Source organism: Chiloscyllium plagiosum, chromosome 2 (assembly GCF_004010195.1).
Source record: "Chiloscyllium plagiosum isolate BGI_BamShark_2017 chromosome 2, ASM401019v2, whole genome shotgun sequence".
NCBI lineage: Eukaryota > Metazoa > Chordata > Chondrichthyes > Orectolobiformes > Hemiscylliidae > Chiloscyllium > Chiloscyllium plagiosum.
The window spans coordinates 116,832,678-116,856,612 of record NC_057711.1 but is presented as its reverse complement, the minus strand read 5'-3'; the positions used below and the strand labels follow the sequence as shown (position 1 = coordinate 116,856,612).

At 42.3% G+C, this 23,935-nt stretch overlaps 1 protein-coding gene across 1 annotated transcript in view; it reads left to right on the top strand.

Moving 5' to 3' along the window:
- Positions 1–23,391, top strand: part of pgm5 (phosphoglucomutase 5) — a 174,057-nt gene extending 150,666 nt beyond the window's left edge. Inside the window, exons 10-11 of the mRNA XM_043716994.1 lie at positions 9,600–9,734; positions 22,864–23,391. Of these exons, the coding sequence (XP_043572929.1) occupies positions 9,600–9,734; positions 22,864–22,953 (225 nt within the window). The 3' untranslated portion in view covers positions 22,954–23,391. The remainder of the gene's footprint in view (positions 1–9,599; positions 9,735–22,863) is intronic.
- The last annotated feature ends 544 nt before the right edge of the window (positions 23,392–23,935 follow it).

Here is a 23,935-nt window from a genome sequence, read left to right as displayed (position 1 = left end):
CCATATGAACCTTTCCTTATGCATTAGATTTCTACTGAGCCATGGTGTCTAATTGTAATTGATACTTTTCACATCAATTAAATTCTAGTAACCAAATTTCCTTTTCTATGACAAATTAAAGATACTACAGTCCGACATTTTTGATACATTGACCATCCAATTTGCCATAATAAATTGTGTCTGACAATAGTTTGTGGTAATGCGTGCTTCAAAGGTGAATGCAGGAAGTGGAATGTTCAACATATTAGTTTTTTTCCTTGATCCCGTCATTTGAACAGTCCCACAGAATGCAGAGTTCATACTGCATGCTCCATGATCATTAAATATAAAGTGACTTGATAACATTTTTAGATAGCTGTTTCAAAGCTACATGCTACTCATCTAGGCAATGGTTTACTCTTACCAGCAACTCTCACATTTGGAAGAAACACACAGTTTTTCCCTTCCACACTATCACGATTCAATGACCTGACACATTGTTGGAAAGAACAGACAAAATGATTAATGAGAATGCAGATAGTTATTCCAACCTCATCCAGGACAAAGCATATGAGGTTGAGGTTTTAGTACGAGCACATAGATTCATGGAAAGATAGCACGTCTCCAGCCGAGGTTGTCTGATGTAATGAGTAATGAACAGGGTTCATTCGGAGGCTCAGTGAAGATGTTACCTAGAATGGTGATGAAACTTCTGAAAATGAACCTTCCAGCTCAGCGAGCAAACCTACATCCAGTAATGGGCAATGGCTAACTTCTACAAGGAAATAGATGACATATTAGAATTGCATATCATCAACCACCCATCGCACAGGATGTTTACTCAGATATAAAAGGTATCAAATTAGAAAGCAACCACACAGCTACAATAAATAAAATGCATCCATCCTCGATGACAGCACACGACAGACCAAATCTAAACCAATAAGTTGTGATAACCGTATAAGGCCTAGATCTGGTCATATCATAGAGCCATTTTCCAAATATGTAAAGAAATATTTCTATATGTTTGTCAGAGAAAGGATTCCCATTCTTTAAAGACAAAAGAGGGAATGTTGTATTATGATAAGAAAGGGATGATCATCTTATTAGGATTGTATTATAGACCCCCCAATAGTCAGAGGGAAATTGAGAAACAAACTTGTAAGGAAATCTCAGCTACTTGTAAGAATAATAGGGTAGTTATGGTGGGGGATTTTAACTTTCCAAATATCGACTGGGACTGCCATAGTGTTAAAGGTTTAGATGGAGAGGAATTTCTTAAGTGTGTACAAGACAATTTTCTGATTCAGTATGTGGATGTACCTACTAGAGAAGGTGCAATACCTGACCTACTCTTGGGAAATAAGGCTGGGCAGGTGACCAAGGTGTCAGTGGGGGAGCACTTTGGGGCCAGCGACCATAATTCTATACGTTTTAAAATAATGATGGAAAAGGATAGACCAGATCTAAAAGTTGAAGTTCTAAATTGGAGAAAGGCCAATTTTGACGGTATTAGGCAAGAACTTTCGAAAGCTGATTGGAGGCAGATGTTGAAACTTTATTGCTGGAACAGCACAGCAGGTCAGGCAGCATCCAGGGAACAGGAGATTCGACGTTTCGGGCACAGCTGTTCCAGGAGATTCCAGCTGACAAGGGAGGCGCAGTAGTAGTTTGGCGCACTGACCTTTACACCGCTGAGGCCAAACGCCAGCTCGCAGATACCTCCTCCTACCGTCCCCTTGACCATGACCCCACCCCCCACCACCAAACCATCATCTCCCAGACCGTCCATAACCTCATCACCTCAGGGGACCTCCCATCCACCGCCTCCAACCTCATAGTCCCACAACCCCGAACCGCCCGTTTCTACCTCCTGCCCAAAATCCACAAACCTGACTGCCCCGGACGACCCATCGTCTCAGCCTGCTCCTGCCCAACCGAACTCATCTCCTCCTACCTCGACACGGTCCTGTCCCCATTAGTCCAAGAACTCCCCACCTACGTTCGTGACACCACCCACGCCCTCCACCTCCTCCAGGATTCCCGCTTCCCCGGTCCCCAACGCCTCATCTTCACCATGGACATCCAGTCCCTGTACACCTCCATCCCCCATCACGAAGGACTCAAAGCACTCCGCTTCTGCCTTTCCCGCCGTACCACCCAGTACCCTTCCACCGACACCCTCCTTCGACTGACCGAACTGGTCCTCACCCTGAACAACTTTTCTTTCCAATCCTCCCACTTTCTCCAAACAAAAGGAGTAGCCATGGGCACCCGCATAGGCCGCAGCTATGCCTGCCTCTTTGTAGGGTATGTGGAACAATCCATCTTCCACAACTACACTGGCCCCACCCCCCATCTTTTCCTCCGCTACATTGATGACTGTATCGGCGCTACCTCGTGCTCCCACGAGGAGGTTGAACAGTTCATCCACTACACTAACACCTTCCACCCCGACCTCAAATTCACCTGGACAGTCTCGGACTCCTCCCTCCCCTTCCTAGACCTTTCTGTTTCTATCTCAGGCGACCGAATCAACACGGACATCTACTACAAACCAACCGACTCCCACAGCTACCTAGACTACACCTCCTCCCATCCTGCCCCCTGTAAAAACGCCAATTCCTTCGTCTCCGCCGCATCTGCTCCCAGGAGGACCAGTTCAAAATACGCACAACACAGACGGCCTCCTTCTTCAAGGACCGCAATTTCCCCCCCGACATGGTCGACGGTGCCCTCCACCGCATCTCCTCCACTTCCCGCTCCTCCGCCCTTGAGCCCCGCCCCTCCAACCGCCACCAGGACAGAACCCCACTGGTCCTCACCTACCACCCCACCAATCTCCATGTACAGCGCATCATCCGCCGTCACTTCCGCCACCTCCAAACAGACCCCACCACCAAGGATATATTTCCCTCCCCTCCCCTATCAGCTGTCCGTAGAGACCACTCCCTCCGCGACTCCCTTGTCAGATCCACACCCCCCACCGACCCAACCACCACTCCCGGCACCTTCCCTTGCAACCGCAGGAGGTGCAACACTTGCGCCCACACCTCCCCCCTCACTTCTCTCCAAGGCCCCAAGGGAAACTTCCATATCCGCCACAGATTCACCTGCACCTCCACCCACATCATCTACTGCATCCGCTGCAGCCGGTGTGGCCTCCTCTATATTGGGGAGACAGGCCGCCTACTTGCGGAGCGATTCAGAGAGCACCTCTGGGCCACCCGGACGAACCAACCCAACCAACCTGTGGCACAGCATTTCAACTCCCCCTCCCACTCCACCGAGGATATGCAGGTCATTGGACTCATCCACCGCCAAACCACAACAACCCGACGGTCGGAGGAGGAGCATCTTATCTTCCGACTGGGAACCCTCCAACCACAGGGGATGAACTTGGACTTCACCAGTTTCTTCATCCCCCCTCCCCCCACCTTGTCTCAGCCGAATCCCTCCAGCCCGGCACCGCCCTCCTGACCTGCAGTCTTCTTCTTGACCTCCCCGCCTCCACCCTACTCCGACCTATCACCCTCACCTTGACCTCTTTCCACCTATCACATTTCCAACGCCCCTCCTCCAAGCCCCTCCTCCCTACCTTTTATCTTCTCCTGCTGAACACTCTCTGCTCATTCCTGAAGAAGGGCATGTGCCCGAAACGTCGAATCTCCTGTTCCCTGGATGCTGCCTGACCTGCTGTGCTGTTCCAGCAATAAAGTTTCAACTTTGATATGCAGCAAGACCTAACTTCTGAGCTACAGGGAAAGGCTGAACAGGCTGGGGCTGTTTTCCCTGGAGCGTTGGAGGCCGAGGGGTGACCTTATAGAGGTTTACAAAATTATGTGGGGCATGGATAGGATAAATAGACAAAGTCTTTTCCCTGGGGTCAGGGAGTCCAGAACTAGAGGGCATAGGTTTAGGGTGAGAGGGGAAAGATATAAAAGAGACCTAAGGGGCAACGTTTTCACGCAGAGGGTGGTACGTGTATGGAATGAGCTGCCAGAGGATGTGGTGGAGGCTGGTACAATTGCAACATTTAAGAGGCATTTGGATGGGTATATGAATAGGCAGGGTTTAGAGGGATATGGGCCGGGTGCTGGCAGGTGAGACTAGATTGCGTTGGGATATCTGGTCGGTGTGGACGGGTTGGACCAAAGGGTCTGTTTCCATGCTGTACATCTCTATGACTCTATATAAGTTCCATACTAGATAGGCCTTTACGTTAAAGATAGTTGCTATAATACTACAACATGTGATATTCTTACTCAAAGTTATCCATCTCACCTGAAGTCACTCTCTGTGTAATAGAGGAAATGTAGCCAGTCAGTTGTGTGTAAGATGTATGTAATGTCAGTAAGTACAGACCTGCATACGTATGAGTCTGTGCTATTGTAACCATGTAATTAGTGTTGTTAATAAACTTCAAGATATCTGACTCAATAAGAAGCCAACTTTCTAAGGTATATGTTACAAGGGCCAAAATATAGAAAACCATAAACTAGATCAAATATCTTATTGTTATTTGTGAGATTTTGCAATGTCAATTTGGCTGCAGTGTTTCCTCCATTTTAGCAGTACTCCATTGGCTGAAAAGCACTTTGGGATGTGATGTCAAATAAAATAAAGCTTTGTATTGTCATGGGCTTCTATCCCAACTTTTAATGACAGGCCTATGATATTCAGATTTTAACATGGAGGGGAAGTTAACAACCTTACAATCATTACAATCTGCTTGATGTTTATATTCCAATTCATGTATTCCTGGAATGCCTGAGGCCACCTCAGGAATCCAAAGTATCCCAGCCAGGCTGCTCAGTGATATCTGATTGCTATCTTATTTAAGCTTCATGGCTCTCAAGAGACTACGTAGTGTGTTTAGAGGTTATCCTTGGTTAGACTGCTCCTGGAGTGTTCAGATTTGAATTGATAATTATCTGAAGAGAAGAAAAAGAATTTTAGGACTATAGGAATAAAGGACCAGCTGAGTTGCTCTCAAAGTCAACATGACCACAATGGACCAAAAAGCATCCTTCTGCACTATAATTATTCTCTGGTTCTCGTTCTTGGCAGCACACCATAGGAAGGATATATTGTCCATGGAGGGAACTTTCAGCGGATTTGCCCAAATGAAACCTAAACTCTGCAAGTTAAATTACAAGGAGAAAACACACAATTTAGATTGTACTGTTTAGAGGTTAGAAGATTAAGGATGATTTATTCAATTATTCAATATATTAGATCTAACATAGTTACATACTGTTCTACTGTCTGGAGAGCTTAGAACTGGGGGTTCTAAATGTAACAATTAGAGCCAGGCCTTTGATGAGTGAAGTTCGGAAGTATTTTCCCATGCAAAAGTTGGTCAACGTTTAGATTTCTCTTCCACAAATAGCAGTTGTTCATAACAGTTGGCGAATTGATATTAATAAGTCTGTTGATAAAATCTTACAACATTGACAGAGATCATTTGGCCAGCATGTCTGTGCCAAATCTTTGAAATTTATGTTAGCTAAAATCACAAGGCTGGATGTATAGAGTGATGTCATAGATTAGCTATGATCTAATTGAATATTGAACTAGCTACAGGAACCACCTCCTGTCCTGAGTTCCTAAACTGAGCAGGTTAAATCCTGCAATGGTATTCTCAAAACCAAGAAGGAAGGGGTTAATATAAAGTAAAATCCAAAGAACCAATATATAATTGGCCCCTTTTCACAATAATCATGCCACACTTCCTGTATTCATTATAATTCTTTGCATCATTATAAAACATAGCGATGCAACATTGCACAGGAAATGAACTTAAGGTCTAGTTACATTCTCTGTAATTAGGATTTGTAGATTTAGTCTCCATTACGTTTTTCAAAATCTATGTTTTATATCCTATGACAAGTATTTACATTACATTTTATAAATGTCCCTGTGATTGCATCATATATAATTGAGGATGTGTAAGTGGTGCATTTGTTTGAAAACTAGTTTCACTGGAATTATTCTATAGATGGGGAAATGCAGTTGGGTTGGTCAATTGAGAAACTGGATAGTTTTCCTGAGAGGAAAGTGGTCCACGGAGGGATTCAATAAGGCTTTGAAACTACTGAGGGGTTTAGACAAAGTGATGTCTATTTTCAATGGCTGAGGGGCCAAGGAGAGGCATAAATTTAAGACAGTTGGCAAAAGTCGTAAGGGTACCATGACACAAACCTTTTTCTACGCAGCATGTGATTAGGATGCACTGCCTGATATTTTGGTGGAAACTGATTCAATAGAAACCTTCAAATGGGAATTTAAAAATACTTGAAGGAGAAAAATGATAATAGGATATGGGGAGAGAGTGTAGGAATGGGACTGACAGGATTGCTCTTCAAAAGACTCGATGCACAGAATAAATCCTTTCTGTGCTATTTCATAATTCAATTCAATACCTACTGGTGTCATTTATGACATGAGATGAACCATTCAAAGGATGCTTCATTAAGTGGGGTGACTAAAGAAATTGATTATTCTGCTTAGAGCAGAGAGAAGCTTATGAGGAGATTTAAGAAAGGTTTACAAATAATAGTTGGTTTTAATGGAGTGAATAAGGAGAAATTGTTTCTCGCGACAAGAGAGTGAGCAACCAGACAAGTCACACTTTTAAAAATTAACAAAAGAACAAGAAGCCACAAAAGAGAACAATGTTTTGCATAGTTCCGTTATAATCCAGAAACAAGCTTCCTGAAAGGGCAGGGAAACCAGATTCAATAATAAATTTCAAAGGGAATTGGATAAATGCTTGAAGATGAATGACTGGTTGGACTGAAGGGTCTGTTTCCATCCTGTATGACTCTATGAAGACATTTCCCTCAGCATAGGCCTGTATTTTGTGTTAACAACCTTCTGACTCAGTGGTGGAAGTGCTACACATTGAGGCATAGCTGACACATTTGCAGGTGGGACCAATCCCTTCCCCATCCTCCTCCTTTCCATGTCAGACAGGTGCTCCTGCATTTTTTGCTGCCCCCTCCTGGTTTGCTACCTTCCTGATGCTTCACTGTGCTCTATCTGTATTAAAATGGAAGTGTTCCTCTCATACAAACATACAATATGGTCAGGTAGCTAGTTCACACCATGAAAGTGGAACATCATGACCAAAACACATGTGCATTCCCTCTCCATGTTTTCCCCTATCTCACGTACCCTACTCCCTTCTCACATTCTATGCCCAACTGCCTTAAAATTTCCAATGGAGGCAAGAAAAAAGCAGACGTGGGGGGTGGAGTGAGGGGAATGAGTCAACAAAGAAACAGATTCTATGGGGAATGCCTCCCTCAGCCCCCATCAGGCTAACAAACTAGTCCGGGAGATCTCATGATCCAACTTTATTCTTGATGAGAATAAATACTGTTCCCAGCAACCACCCACACACACACTTATAAATATAATTTGACTTATTTTTTAACAAACTTTATAAATGATTCCGTTTTCTGAACTACGTTATTTTCTCTCTGTAACCTGAAGCTAACTTTTGAAGGATTTGACTGAATTAATTTTTCATTCTAATTTAGAGCAATGTACCAAATGTCGATGTTTATGTACTTAGAGAATGCTGCAGGGAATGTTCAATGTTTTGTATGTAAAAATATTCTGATATTCCCTAATTACAGCCCTAGTATATCCTTGTCTCTTAAATAGGTCTCATTTTGCATTCAGCTATGGTTCAGTGAGTATTCCTCTCTCCACTGAGAAGGTTGTGGGTTCAAATTCCTCTCCAGAGATTTCAGCACAATATCTAAGTTGACATTCCCAGTGCAGTAGTGAAAAAGTGCTGAACTATTGGAAGAGTAATCTTCCGGTTAAACTTGAGGCCCTCTCGTTCCTCTCAGGTGGATGTCAGAGATCCCATACATCTTAGGTTGAAGAAGGATGAGGAAACTTCTCTTTATTGGCCTGGCCTACATTTATCCTTCACTCAATATCACTGAAACAAATGATCTGGTCAATATCACTGTGCTGTTTGCGGTAACATCCAGCAATGATGACACTTTAAAAAGAACTTAATAGACTCTGAAGTTGTTTGGAACATTCTAAGGATGTGGAAATCACTATATAAATGTAGTTCTTTATTTCTTTGATGTGTATACTAGAATGAAAATATCTTGGAATCTCTTGCTTTGAGCATGGAAATACTTCTATCCTCTGCTATCTGCCATGATTAGATTAGATTAGATTAGATTCCCTACCGTATGGAAACATGCCCTTTGGCCCAACAAGTCCACACTGATCGTCCAAAGAGTAACCTCCCAGACCCATTCCTCTATCCTATATTTACTCCTGACGAATGCACCTAACACTGAGCAATTTAGCATGGCCAATTCATCTGTTCCTGCACATCTTTGGATTGTGGGAGGAAACTGGAGCACCTGGAGGAAACACACGCAGACACGGGGAGAATGTGCAAACTCCACACAGTCACCCAATGCAGGAATTGAACCCGAGTCCCTGGTGCTGTGAGGCAGCAGTGCTAACCACTGAGCCCAACAGACATTTAATTTGGGAAATTAGTGCTATTGCCCTGGTGATTTGATAATTTATGTACAGCAAGGTCCTTTCCATGGTGTTTGTAGAGGGATTCATGGAAATCAGAGCGCAAAAGTCACCATAGTCCTACTGGACCATAGGGCTACGCTCTCATTAGGGAGAGGTAACTGCTGGTGGTTTAACCTGAGGGCCACCACACCTCAGGTGAGGGGAAAGGTTGAGAAGGAGAGTCCTTCACATTAACCTCAGCCAGTGCGAGAACTGAATCTATACTGTTCGTGTCACTCTACATGGTAAACCAGTCATCCAGCCAACTCAACTAACTGACCCCAAGAAATCAGGCTACAGAACAAGTTATAGGCAGTCAATCCACTGCCAACATTATGAGGCCTCATTGGTATGTTGTAAATCTCACCCCTAGCTCCTTTAGGGGCTTCAGCAATACTCGATTAGGGTTTCGAATTCCACAGGATTCCATCACATGACCTCTGATGTCTCCTACAAGTACTTTCTACAGCCAATTTGAAAACAAACAGATTGGTTATTTGCTTTTTGGATGATTCCTGAGTGCCAGTCAGACAACCTTTTTCTTCCCTCTCCAATATTATTGGATTAGATAAACTGCATTCTGAAGAGAACAAGACATTATCATTAATTCACCTATTAGGGAGATCAATCTTCAATTCATCAAGACCCCAGGGCAATCCTGGAAGGTTGACAACTCCATGCCTGATTTGTTCTACAAAACCACCATTTTAGCATGGGTGATACCATTCTCAGCAGTATCATGAGGTAAGAAAACACTATACGTTGGTCATATTTTCCAGTCAGCATTGGAGTTGATGTCCTTTCAGCTGAGAATGATATTGGTCTAGGGATTTTCCAGGCTTGTAGCTAACTATTCTCAGCTGTTGGACAACACCACAAGAATTTCAGCAATGAGTCAAGACATTTGCTGTAACCTCTTCCTTTTAAAGCACTAGATTGAGAGCCACAGAAATAAATTATTTCCATTACAGGTATTTGTCCAAGCTACCAGTAGCAGTGTTTCCCCACTACAAATTTCCTTGTGATAACTACTTCTACTTTCCTTCTCACAGGGCCTGAGATTGATATTCACGGATGATTCTAGAATCATATTTAGACTGAGCGGGACTGGGAGTATGGGATCTACAATCAGGATTTATGCGGAGAGTTATGAGCGGGACCCCAGCAGGATTGACAGGGAGCCACAGGTAAATCGAACAACTGAAGTACAGGTTGTTTTACAGAGATTACATTGTTCAGTCTAACATTTATATTGTAACTAATATGGAAGTGAAATCATCGCAAGGTACATTGTAAATTCATGATCAGTCAGAAATAGACACTGGGGCTAAGAAGTGTGATTAGATAACGGTTAACAACATTGATCAAAGAGATTAATTTTAAAGGAGAGAATCTTCACACTAATGTTCACCAACTCACTTTTGGAAAAAATGAAATATTACGGATTAGCACTAAATAATGTATCAAAGTACATCCATTAGCATTTCCTCTTTTTTATTCAGTATTGCTTTTTACTAAAATTATCATGACAGCAACTTGCATTCATATGCCACCTGTCACATTGCAAAATATTTCTGAGGATTGTTGTCAAGCTCAAAACTTTCAAATGGAGCCACATAAGGAGATATTGGGATTGATGACCAAAAGCTTGGGTAAAGAGGCAGGTTTCAAGGAGCATCTTACAGGAAAATAGAGAGGCAGAGAAAATTATATAGGCTTATGGTAATTACAACACTGAAGAAGAGCATTCTGCCCATTTCTAGTTCCTAGTTGCCTCAGAAGGTGGTGAAGTTGGGGGTCATTGAATACTTTTAACTCAAAGATTCTTGTTAGGCAGGGGAATCAAGCATTATCAAGACTAGATGGGAATGTAGAATTTGAAACACATCAGACAGATCAGCCACAATCTTATTGAATGGCCAAGCAAGCTCAAGGTCCAAATGGTTTACTCTTGCTCCTAATTTGTATATTTATATTTTTCTCACCTGTCCATTTCCTGTGTCCTTCAAAGTTTTTTTTTGGATGTTTAGCCAAATCTTTTTTGAAAGCCAAGGTTGAATCTGCCTCCGCCGCAGTCTCATGGAATTCATTTTCCATCCAATGGAGGGAATTCCAGAACTTATTGCCCTGATAGCATAGCCACTGATGGTGGACCAAAGGAAATCAGGGTTGTACAAAAGACCAGATTTAGACAAATGTAGAAGGAGGGTTGAAGGAGATTGCAGAGATAAGGCAGATTGGAGAAGGTTACAAATATGGCGGTCTGTTGCAAGAGGTCATACTCAAAGAGGATTGGATGTATTGAAGGAGGTTAGAGATGGCGAGGATGTTACAGTAAGAATATATTGAGTTAGAGAGGATTATAGGGTTGGAGAAGTTTGAGATAGGGAAGGTTGTAGGGACGGGAAAAGTTTGCAGAGCGAGAGAGAAGGAGGGTCTAGCAAACATTACAAGGAGAGGGAGGACCCTTGGAACTAGAGGAGGTTACAGATGTAAAGAGAACTGTAGGAGATAGAGTTGGTTACAGAGATAATGTTGTAACTAGGGCATGGAAGAATCTAAAAACAAGAATAAGAGTTTTAATTTGCATTACAGACTGAGCTAGAACATTGAATCTCTGCCCTTGCTGTCAATAACTAATATGAAAAAGATTAAAATAAAAAGTAAATATGTTTTTCTGACTGAAATGGAACAGAATGCAGAGGATTAAATATATGTTTTTGAAATCCAGCGCATTAATTCTGTGCAACAATAGGATGATGAAAATGGTATGTAATTCTCTTCCCCCTTAATTAGAACACTGTGGGACCATTTTAAACCAGACAGAAGTTGCTGTCATGTTTAATTCTCTGTCAGTGGGAGAGGCCAAACCAGGCCCATCCATTTCCTGATGGAAGATGAGTTAGAGTTACAGTAAACCACCACTCCCCCTGTCCTCCCACCCCCAATACTACTGCTTCACTAAGGCATTTCTCCTTAAAAAGGATAACAGTGAAACATTCTCAGCTACCAAGAACAGTCCTTGAGGGGATGACAACTGTTCACAGGCAGGCTTTAGTGCCAGAGAATTTGTAAGTGAGGAGCTGTTTGCCTCCTTGCCAAGATCTTTAACCTCTGGGATAATAATTGCTATACCACCATTGTGCTGGCTCAGCTATTCTCAACATTTCTGGTCGTATGAAATAGGATCAAGTGTAAGCTATTTGGCCCATCAAGCATGCTCAATCCTATCATGGCTGTTCTGATTGTGGTCCTAACTCCATTCTCCTGCCTGTCCCCCATAAACCTTGACTCCCTAATATAAGCCTCATTACTTTGAATATGTTCATTGACCCAGGCTTCACTGGAAGAGAATTATATGAACAAACAGGCCTTTGAAATGAAATATTCTTCCTCATCTGTATTAGCACATCCTGGATGGCCACAGGTTACTTACAAAGTGTGATCCTGCATTGGACACACTCATATCTCACAGCAGAGCCTGGCTTGTGTAGTTTATTCCCAGTATTTTTTGGACAGTGAATCATTGTTTTAGAGTCTGTAATAAACCTATTGCCTGGCAAATAAATTGCCTTTCAAAAATCACACTCAGTGATGCTGAAACCAAAGGATTGGATTGAAGAGCTGGAATTGTATATTAAATCCTGTTTCCTGTGGCAACCAGGGGATACAGATCATTGGCCAATGAACCAGAAGGAAGAAGAAGAGAAATGTATTGATCCGTCGAGTTTCTGTGATCTGGAACTCGCTGCCTGAAAGAGAAAGAGAAACGGATTCGGTAATAGCTTTTCAAAGGAGAATTGAAACAATACTCGAGGAAATTGTGGCAGGGCAGTGGAGAAAGAGCCCTGGGGAGTGGGACTAATTGGACAGACCTGGCAGAGGCATCGTGGGCTGAATGGCCTCCTTCTTTGTCAATCCACAATTCAAAGTTTTTTTTATTGCTACTAATAAAATGTTGTAGAACAATTTAGTAACAAGCTCGGATCACAAAAGGAAAAAAAGCTGTGCAGAGTAAAACAGCCACCAGTCTCGGCCTCAAACCCTGGTGATAGGTGATAACTCAATAAGCACGGTGCTGCATAGCAGCTTCTCCACTGGGTTAGAGACAAAAAAACTGCAGATGCTGGAATCCAAGGTAGACAGGCAGGAGGCTGGAAGAAGCAAGAGCACTGGGTCAGTTATCAGTTTGGGCTGTAATGAAATGAGTTGGGAGTATCTTCTCAGATGAGCAGATAAAATCTTTTTTAAAGCTGTTCAACTACTTGTTAAGGCCCAAAGATGCATCTCCTCCTCCAACTAACAGCAACAACTTGCATTAGTGTCACACCTATAACTAAACAAAACCTTCTAAGCTGTTTCACGGGATCAATTACCAAACAACTTTTGGCATTTGGGGCTGGTGGACAAAGCTTGATAAAAATAATGGGTTTTAAAAAGTGTCTTTCAGGAAGTGATATAGATTTAAGGAGGGAATGGCAGAAGTGAGTCCCCAGGGAACTGAGAGCGTGGTCACCTGTGATTGAGCAATTGAAATTGGGGATATCAGGAAATCAGAACTGGAGGAACACAGAGCTCATGGAAGATTGTAGTGTTGGAGGAGAATACAGAGAACATAATTACGTAAAAACTAACAGCAGGAGGAGGCAATTCAGAGCCTTGAACATGCTCCTCTATTTCTTACGATCATGGCTGATCTCATCATGGCTTCAACTCCACTTTCCTGCTCATACGCCTTACCTCTTAAACCCATTACCAATTAAAACTCAGTCTATCTCCATCTTAAATTTACTCAGTGTCCCAGCATGCACCACACTCTGGGGATGCAATGGTTAACAGGACAAAGCCAGCATAAATCCCCAGGACCTTTTTAGATGTACCCTAGAACTCTGTGGGAAGCTAGGGAAGTGATTGCTGGGTCCCTTACTGAGATATTTGTATCATCGATAGCCACAGGTGAGGTGCCAGAAGACTGGAGGTTGGCTAACGTGATGCCACTACTTAAGAAAGATGGTCAGGAAAAACCAGTGAGCAATAGACCAGTGGGGCTGATATCAGTGGTGGGCAAGTTGTTGGAGGGAATCCTGAGGGACAGGATTTACAAGTATTTGAAAGGCAAGGACTGATTAGGGATAGTCAATATGGCTTCATGCATGGGAAATCATGTCTCACTAACTTGATTGAGTTTTTTGAAGAAGTAACAAAGAGGATTAATGAGGGCAGAGCAGTGGATGTGATCAATATGGATTTCAGTAACGTGTTTGACAACATTCCTCATTGTGGATTGGTTAGCAAGGTTAGAGTCCACTGCTGATAGTCATTTATAAAAATGATTTGGATGTGAACAAAGGAGTTTGCAGATAACACTAAAATTGGAGTGATAGTGGACAGTGAAGAAGGTTCCCTCAGAGTACAATGGGCTGAGGAGTGGCAAATGGAGTTTAATTTAGATAAATGTGATGTGCTGCATTTTGGAAAGGCATATCTGGGCAGGATTTATACACTAATGGTAAGGTCCTGGGGAATGTTGCTGAACAAACAGACCTTGGAGTGTAGGTTCATAGTTCCTTGTTAGTAGAGTTGCAGGTAGATAGGACAGTGAAGAAGGCATTTCATATGCTTGCATTTATTAGTCAGTGCACTGAGTATAGAAGTTGGGATGTCGTGTTGCAGCTGTACAGGACATTGGTTTGGCCACTTTTGGAGTATTGCATGCAATTCTGGTCTCCCCCCCTATAGGAAAGATCTTGTGAAACTTGAAAGGATTCAGTAAAGATTTGCAAGCATGTTGCCAAGGTTGGATGGTTTGAGATAAAGGGAGAGGCTGGATAGACTGGGACTATTTTCCCTGGAGTGTTGGAGGCTGAGGGGTGACCTTATAGAGATTTATAAAATCGTAAGGAGCATGTACAAGGGTAAATAGGCAAGGTCTTGTCACCGGATGGGGGAGTCCAGAACTAGAGGGCATAGGTTTAAGATGAGAGGGTAAAGATATAAAAGGGACCTAAGGGGCAACCTTTTCACACAGAGGATGGTGCATGTGTGGAATGAGCTGCTGGAGGAAGTGGTGGATGTTGGTATAATTACAACATTTAACAGGCATCTGGATAGATATATGAATTGAAAGTGTTTAGAGGGATATGGGCCAAATGCTGGAAAATGGGACTAGATTTATTTAGGATTTTTGGTCGGCATTGACAAGTTGGACCGAAGGGTCTGTTTCCATGCTGTCTAGTTCTACGAACAGTGGCACCTAATCTTGTAGCTGGCATAGGAATAGAAACGACTCATTCAGTCCTCGGAGCTTTTCCAACACTTGGTCAGGCCATGGAAGATCTGTGTCTTCATTCCATCACCAACCTTGATTTCATAATCCTTTATACCCTTGTCTGACAAAAATCTCTCAATTTTAGTTTTGAAAATTTCCACCTCTTTTGAGGAAGAGACTTTGAGATTACTGCTGCTTTTTGTGTGAAGTGCTTCCTGATTTCACCTTGGGACAGCCTAACTCTAATTTTTGATATTTTTAATCAACCTTTTCAGATGTATTATGGCTCATCTCTGGAGCAGTTGGGACTTGAACATAGCATTCTTAGCCCAGAAACTTTCACCACTCAGTGGCTGTTGCACTTTTATCTGTTCGGCCACAAGGAGGCAGAGATGACTCATGCTTCAAAACATTTCTCAATCTCCATTCCACAATCTCATAATGTTTTTCTGTTAGGTCAGCAGTAGGTTGAACAAACATTATGACTAAAGTCCCTGGTTTTTTCCAGCTTGTTGCATCATCACCACATAGATGGAATCAACTGAGACAGGGCAAAAAGATCAGGAATTTCAGAATGTGCATTACCAATTATGTCTGTGCTTTCTGTAATTTCTTTTTATGCTCTATTCAAATCACCCTGGTTAGGCCACACCCACAACAAGGAAAAATGTTTCCCATTAGCTGATGTGAGGACTAAGGGGCAAGAGATAGAGAAGAAATATGCAGCAGAACATTTTTATGTAGGGATTGATTTTGGCTTGGAAACAGACACAATGATTTTGAATGGAAATTGAACAGGCACTTGAAGGAAATAAATATGCAGAGCTCTGGGGATAGAGCAGAGGAATAGAATTGACTGGATTCCATTGCTTCTGACCAGAGTGGACTTGATGGGCCAAATGATGCACTGTAAATGAGTCTGATTCTATAACCTCTGATCAATTTTGTAGCTTTTTTTTACCAATTGTATTGCATTAGGAAGGATCTTCAAACTGTACTCATTTTCTCACATGCACATAGAATCCCTACATTGTGGAAGCAGGCCATTCAGCCCATTGAATCCACACTAACCCTCCAAAGAACATCCTACCTAGACCCACCCTATCCCTGTAACCATGCATTTCCCATGGCTAATTCACTTAGCCTACACATCCCTGGACAATATGAGGTATTTCGAAGAGTGTGATGCTGGAAAAGCACAGCCGGTCAGGCAGCATCTGGGGAGCAGGAGAATCGATGTTTCAGGCATCCTGATGAAGGGCTTATGCCTGAAACATCGATTCTCCTGCTCCTCAGATGCTGCCTGACTGGCTGTGCTTTTCCAGCACCACAATCTTCGACTCTGATCTCCGGCATCTGCAGTCCTCACCTTCACCCAATATGAGCAACTTGGCACGGCCAGTTCACCAATCTGCACATCTTTGGACTGTGGGGAGAAACCGGAGCCCCCCCAGAACAAATCCACACAGACACAAGGAGAATGTGCAAACTTCACACAGACAGTCGTGTGAAGTGAAATCAAACCCGTGTCCCTGGTGCTATGAGGTAGACGTGCTAACTACTGAGGAGAAAGTGAGGACTGCAGATGCTGGAGATCAGAGCTGAAAAATGTGTTGCTGGACCTCACCTACCACCCCACCAACCTCCAGATACATCGTATCATCCTTCGTCATTTCCGCCACCTCCAAACAGACCCCACCACCAAGGATATATTTCCCTCCCCTCCCCTATCAGCGTTCCGGAAAGACCACTCCCTCCATGACTCCCTCATCGGGTCCACACCCCCCAAGGGCACAACAGTCTTCTGGGAACTCATCCGTGACGAATGATGTTGCAAAAATATTAGCCAGTTATCCCCGGTGTTTTTTTTTTACTCTTTCCGTGATTTTTATTCATGGCTAGAATTGCCTCATATCAGGCAACATTCCAATAAACCTTTTCTGTAACGGCTCCAAAGTACATACTCACACCGTAAGGCAGACCCTCTCTCATACACACGCTGTCTTTCATACACAGACACATGCATCCCCATACTTATACCTACGCACACACTCTCTCACAGGCCTATATCGTCCCACCTATCGCATTTCTAAAGCCCCTCCCCCAAGTCCTTCCTCCCTAACTTTTATCTTAGCCTGCTTGGCACACCCTCCTCATTCCTGAAGAAGGGCTTATGCCTGAAACGTCGATTCTCCTGCTCCTTGGATGCTGCCTGACCTGCTGCGCTTTTCCAGCAACATATTTTTCAGTGCTAACTACTGAACCACCATGCCACCCCCAAGACTTTGACAAAGGGTCAGTTAGACTCAAAACGTCAGCTCTTTTCTCTCCTTACAGATGCTGCCAGACCTGCTGAGATTTTCCAGCATTTTCTCTGTTGGTTTAAGGCCACATTCTATTTTGTCTCTGGGAAGACTTTGTGCCAAAATGTTCTTAAAATTGTGCTAAAATTCATTTGTATAATCACAATTTCTCAAGAGGTCCCTAATGGAAATGCTAGCATCACAATTTCAAAGGGCTTTGCAATGCTATTAACAGAAAAAGCATAGTCATTGAAACCAATTATTCCTCTCTGCATAATTTACAGTAATGGAATGGGATTTTGTTGTCTTACTGTGTAGTTGCTTCAAAATCAATATATGTCTTGTGTTTTTTAACACCAGGATTGGATTTTTATATTGTGATAATCATGGGGCTTATAAAATACAGTCCTCAATTTTATTAATTATTCCGACTGTGATTGAAGCACAATTAAAGCATTCTATAGAGAAAGAAAAGCTTGCATTTATTTAGCACCTTTAAGGCTGTAAGACATACCGAAGCTCTTAAAAACTAATGGCATACTTTTGAAAGTAGTAGCTGTTATAATGTGGAACTGAAAATGTGTTGCTGGAAAAGCGCAGCAGGTCAGGCAGCATCCAAGGAGCAGGAGAATCGACGTTTTGGGCATAAGCCCTTCGGGCTGCAGATGCTGCCTGACCTGCTGCGCTTTTCCAGCAACACATTTTCAGCTCTGATCTCCAGCATCTGCAGTCCTCACTTTCTCCTCAAAGGTTATAATGTGGAAGCCACGGTTCCCAATTTGTACAGAGAAAGCTCCCACAAATGGCAAAGTGACAAGTGCATAATCTTTTTCTTCGTGCTGTTGAGAGATAAATATTGGCAAAGACATTAAGGAACACTCCCCTGCTTTTCTTAGAATCAGTGCCATGGTATTTTTTTCCATCCATAATAATGGACATGCAAGATTTTGGATTAATGTCTCATGAGTAAGACAACACCTCTGACTGCAGCACTCCCTTGGTACGGCAACCCTAGTGTCATTCTCGAGTCTTTGTCCAAACATCTGACTGGGGCTTGGGCTGACTGTCTTCTAACTCAGAGGCGAGCACAAACCAGTTAATACCGGTTATCATTCACTCTGTTTTTTTTCCCTAATAGATTGGTCTATATCACCGTGCCCTTTGTTTCCATTACATGGGGAATGAAATTTGCTATAAGCTTTAATCCAACTTGTAACTTGATAGTTTTGAATTTGTGTGTGATTTTTATCTTGTCACTCCATGTTAAACAACCTGCTGATGTAGTACTAATCCTCACATCCCCAGAATCTTAAAGACATCATTTGGACTCCAGTATGTCAATTTTAACACTTGTACCACTGAATCAGAATGTTGCTGATTCCATTCACACACCAAAGTATTAGACATACCCTGCCATTTGACATCAAATTGTTGCTATATTGTCAGAAATTTTGCGTTTCAACTCAGACAATTAAAATGAGTCCTGCCAGGTCTTTCAGCTAGAAATAAAAAATCTTACAGCCACTATTCAAAGAACATCGTAGGAGCTATAACCGATAGTTATGCTTCATTCAGCTTCACTAAAAGTTGGTCACCTGATTATTTTTACCAATAATAAGACAGAAATTGCTGGAGAAACTCAGCAAGTCTAGCTGCACCTGTGGAGAAAGAGTTCACATTTCAAGTCTGAATGGACTTTTCTTCAGAACAATCACATCAGACTCAACATTAACTCGGTTTCTCTCTCTGCAGATGATCTCTTGATTATACCTACTTGTTTGACCGACCAGCCCAGAGTCAGTGCCCCAAACTGAGGATAATCTAAATATTCTGGTTATAAAAATTTTAACCAGCCACCACACAGTCATTGCCCTAAACTGTGGAGACTATAAGTCTCCTGGTTCTCAGTCAGTGCCCTCAAAGGTGGAGAATTCAGGTCTCCTGGTTATACGTGTTTATTTAACCAGCCAGCACAGAGTCGGTGCCTTAACTGAGTAGACTGTACATCTCCTGGTTATGTATATTTAAGCAGTAAGCACAGAGTCAGTGCCCTAAACTGAGGAGACTCTAAATCTCCTCACACGGTGGCACAGTGGTTAGCACTGCTGCCTCACAGCGCCAGAGACCCAGGTTCCATTCCCACCTCAGGCGACTGACTGTGTGGAGTTTGCACATTCTCCCCATGTCTGCGTGGGTTTCCTCTGGGTGCTCCAGTTTCCTCCCACAGTCCAAAAATGTGCGGGTCAGGTGAATTGGCCATGCTAAATTGCCCGTAGTGTTAGGTTAGGGGTATGGGTGGGTTGCGCTTCGGCAGGGCGGTGTGGACTTGTTGGGCCGAAGGGCCTGTTTCCACATTGTAAGTAATCTAATCTAATGAGGCCAGAATCTAGGGACAGCTTTTTCTATCGATATTGTTTCTCCAGCACTTACTTTTCTAAAATAAAATTCTGTTATCCAGTATCCACAGTATTGAAAGGTGCCATTCAAATGCAAATCTTTCTCTCCTTTATTTCTTCATGGATATATTCTTCACTTTGTGGATTCCATGGACTCGCCAATAGTGTTGATATAATGCACTTTGGGAGACAGAGTTGGTGAGAATCAATATCGATAGAAAAAGCTGTCCCTAGATTCAGAACTGTTCTATATATGTCTACAGCCTCGACAATACTACCATGGAACCTGAGGAGGGCAGTGTGGAGAGAGACTGTGATGCCAATTTTATTGCTTATCCATCTTTTTACAAAGTTACAAATTGCACAACACCAGGTTATAGTCCAACAGGTTTATTTGGAAGCACTAGATTTTGGAGCGCTGCTCCTTCACTACTTGATAATGGAACAGCGCTCCAAAAGCTAGTGCTTCCAAATAAACCTGTTGGACTATAACCTGGTATTGTGTGATTGTTAACATTGTACACCCCAGTCCAACACCGGCACCTCCACATCATTTTTTTACAGTTTACCATTATGAAAACTGTCCATTTCTAAATCAAAGCCACTAGTTTGAGCTTCAAGAATTTGAAGTAGACAATATTTTAAAGCAAGCTATGTAAATAGCACAGCATAATTGTGTAATACCAGATAATTTGAGTCAACAACTTTGAATTATCAGCAGACAACATTGATGTTTATATACATATCATATAAAAACAATACTTGGTTCTCATAGCTCATTAACTCTACTGCCTATATCCTAATGTCTACCCAGCCCCCAATATCATTTACTTTGTTTCAAGACAACACAGTATGATGTCATGTCATATCAGCAATATTACACATTAATATATATGCAATATGTATAGTATACTGTGAAAAATGTATTACAGTTAGGATGTTATGTGCAATCAGCATTGTAATGTGTTTTCCTTCTTATAAAGTAACTCTGCTAATACGTTTTAATGTAGGATATTTATTTATATTAAACCAATCCAGAATACGTTAGTTAATTTCAATCCGAGATGCATGTGGGAGGAAATAGACCATCCCACTGGTCATGGAAAAACTAGTCATCCTGTTCGATGGTCTTATGACATGGATTGAGGTCTCAAAAGAGGTGTTGTGGTGGTGCACACAAATTTATGCGGTTCTGAGGGAACATGGTGCTGCAGAAGCAGAGCAGTGGGATTTATTGAGGCTGAGACTGGAGCTAGAGTGGGAGCACTTTACTGTATTTGTTCTGGAAAGTTAATTTGAGTGCGGGAGTAAGGGCAGAGGAGCACCAGGCTGACAGTTCACCGAGGGAGGCTTACATCCTCGTATAGGCCAAGACTCTAAACTTCGATGAAAGTGCCTTGAGTTACCCTAGGCCTAAGCTCAGGAACTCCTTTCCTAATTATTTTTGTCAGCAATTCAGCAATCTCTTCTTTAGACTCTTCTCAAAAGCTTTTGATCGCCTGCCATATTATTCCCTTGGGTGTCCTGGTGCCAATTTTTGTTTGATAGCAGACACCTTATAACATTAACAGTGTTATGTAAATGCAAGTTGTTGTAGGTCTTCATTGTGCTGCCAGGAGTCTTTTTGTTTTAAGAGTTGATCTTAAAATTGATTCTTAGTGTGTTTTAAAAAATGGTCCTATCCCTTTAAATGAGAAGTACATACTTGGCCCAGAAAATGGTGCAACATAGATTCTCCAGAACAGTTCAGGGCTAAAGGCTTTAAAGTTTGAGAACGGTTTGCAGAAACCAGGCTTGTATTCTCTTCAATGTAGAAGAATAAACGCTTAAGTTAATTAACCAAATTGATGGGGTCAATAGAAACTATGTCCTCTGATGGGGAAGTCCAGAAGGAAGAACCTTTAACTTAGAACCAGACCAGCCAGGGGTGATATGAGGAAGTATTTATTCATCAAAGGGCAATGGAAAGTTGGAATTCTTTCCCATTTGATGATGTTGAAGTGGGGAGGGTCAGGTGAAAATTTCAAAACTGAGTCTGATAAAGTTTTGCTGAACTATCGTACTGGGAACCAAGGAGATCGGATGGAAACAGGAGCTAGGGCTGAAGACAGGCTGTAAATAGCAACTATCAGTAATTGGAATCAATCTATGAAATTCTTTGCCACAGAAGATTGTCAAGACTGGGTCATTAAATATAATCAAGGCTGAGACAGATGAATTTTGAATCAGTAGGGGAATCAAGGGGATAAGCCAGGAAAGCGGTGTGCAGTTCTGGTCGCCCTGTTATAAGCAGGATATTATTAAGCTGCAGGAGGTTCAGAAAAGATTTACCAGGATGTTACCAGGCATGGAGGGTTTGCATTATAAGGAGAGGCTGAATAGGCTGGGACTTCTTTCACTAGCATAGCAGGTTGAGGGGTGACCTTATCGAGGTTTATAAAATAATGGGGGGTATAGATAAGGTGAATGGCAGGTGTCTTTCCTCTAGATTGGGGCATTTCAAGAATAGAGGGCATATTTTTAATGTCAAAGGAGAAACATTTAAAAAACATATGAGGGAACCTATTTTTACACAGTGAGTAGTTCATGGGGCGGCACGGTGGCACAGTGGTTAGCACTGCTGCCTCTCAGCACCTGAGACCTAGGTTCAATTCCCGTCTCAGGCGACTCTCTCTGTGGAGTTTGCACATTCTCCCCGTGTCTGCGTGGGTTTCCTCCAGGTGCTCCGGTTTCCTCCTACAATCCAAAAATGTGCAGGTTAGGTGAATTGGCCATGCTAAATTGCCCATAGTGTTAGGTGAAGGGGTAAATGTAGGCGAATGGGTTTGGGTGGGTTGCGCTTCGGCGGGTCGGTGTGGACTTGTTGGGCCTAAGGGCCTGTTCCACACTGTAATTAATCTAATCTAAAAAAAAAGTGTAGAATGAACTGCCAGAGGAAGTGGTGGATTCAGGTACAGTTACAACATTTATGTCATTTAGCTAAGTACATGAAAAAGAAATATTTAGAGCAATAGGGGCCAAGCGTAGTAAGTGAGACCAGTTTAGTTTGGGATTATGGCCAGTGTGGACTGGTTGGACCGAAGGATCTGTTTCTGAGCTGTATGTTCTATGTCTCTGTCCATCATCAGATCAGCTGTGATCTCATTGAGCATACTCAATGGACTGAATGGCCTACTTTTGCTCCTACATCTTGTAATCTTATGTTCTTCTTAGCCATGATCGAATTGAATGACAGAAACAGTTCCGAGAGGCTGATTGGTCTCCTTGTGCTCCTGTGATTGAACTCATATTAGATACTTTCAGAAAAGATGCTGGTCAGCAACAGTTTCTGTTTTCTTTTCCTCTATAGGTTGTACTGGGTCCACTGATCGCCATCGCACTCAAGCTATCTCAGATCCATGATCGAACAGGCAGGAGAGGACCTACAGTCATCACCTGAGAGCCATATGCCAACAACTCCCTAGGGGCCAAGAGAGATTCTAGTTTATGTTTTGTTGTTCATAATGGCTGCTCACAGCTTCAAATCCAACTGCTAACAAATAAAAGGGAAGAGAGAAGTAACCATTTGTCAAACAATGAGGTTGTCGAGTTCTTTTTTTTTGCTTTTACATTAACACTATTAACATACCTGATGTTAACAACAATGATGTATTTTATAAAGGGCCACTGTGTTATCCTTGCATGACATGTGTTGTTTGAGTTAGCATTCACTATATGGGACAGGCTGTGCATTACTCTTAACGTTTTATTCAGATTCAATGTTAAAAGTTGCCCTCTGGCTTTGTACAATTATATTATTGTAAACCATCATTTAAGAAAAATATATTGTCAACTTCCTCTCCCCATCCCACAAATATTAAAATATATTGGTAACAAATGTGTTGATAACTTACTGATAGTTAAATCACATTGTGACTATTTTCACTGAATAAATCATGATTTCGTACAAACAAGATCAATCTTACTGGATAGTAAAAAAACTGGAATTTTCTTTGTATCAGTGGCAATTTGTACTGGATCCATTGTTAATTTTAAATCTGAGATTTATATTTCTAAGTATGTAAGTTAGCTCGCTGAGCTTGAAGGTTTGTTTTCAAACGTTTTGTCACCATACTCAACAACATAATCAGCGAGAGTCTCTGGTGAAGTGCTGGTGGTATGTCCCACCTCTCTATTTATAGGTCTTGCTTTCTTAAGGTGGGTGATGTCATTTCCGGTTCTTTTTTTTTCAAGGGAAGGTAGATAGGGTCTAAATTGATGTGTTTATTGATGGAGTTCTGGTTAGAATGCCATGCATCTAAGAATTCTCATGCGTGCCTTTGTTTCACCTGTCCTAAGATGTGTGTGTTGTCCCAGTCAAAGTGGTGTCCTTCTTTGTCTGTATGTACAGAAACTAGTGATAATGGGTCATGTCTTTTGGT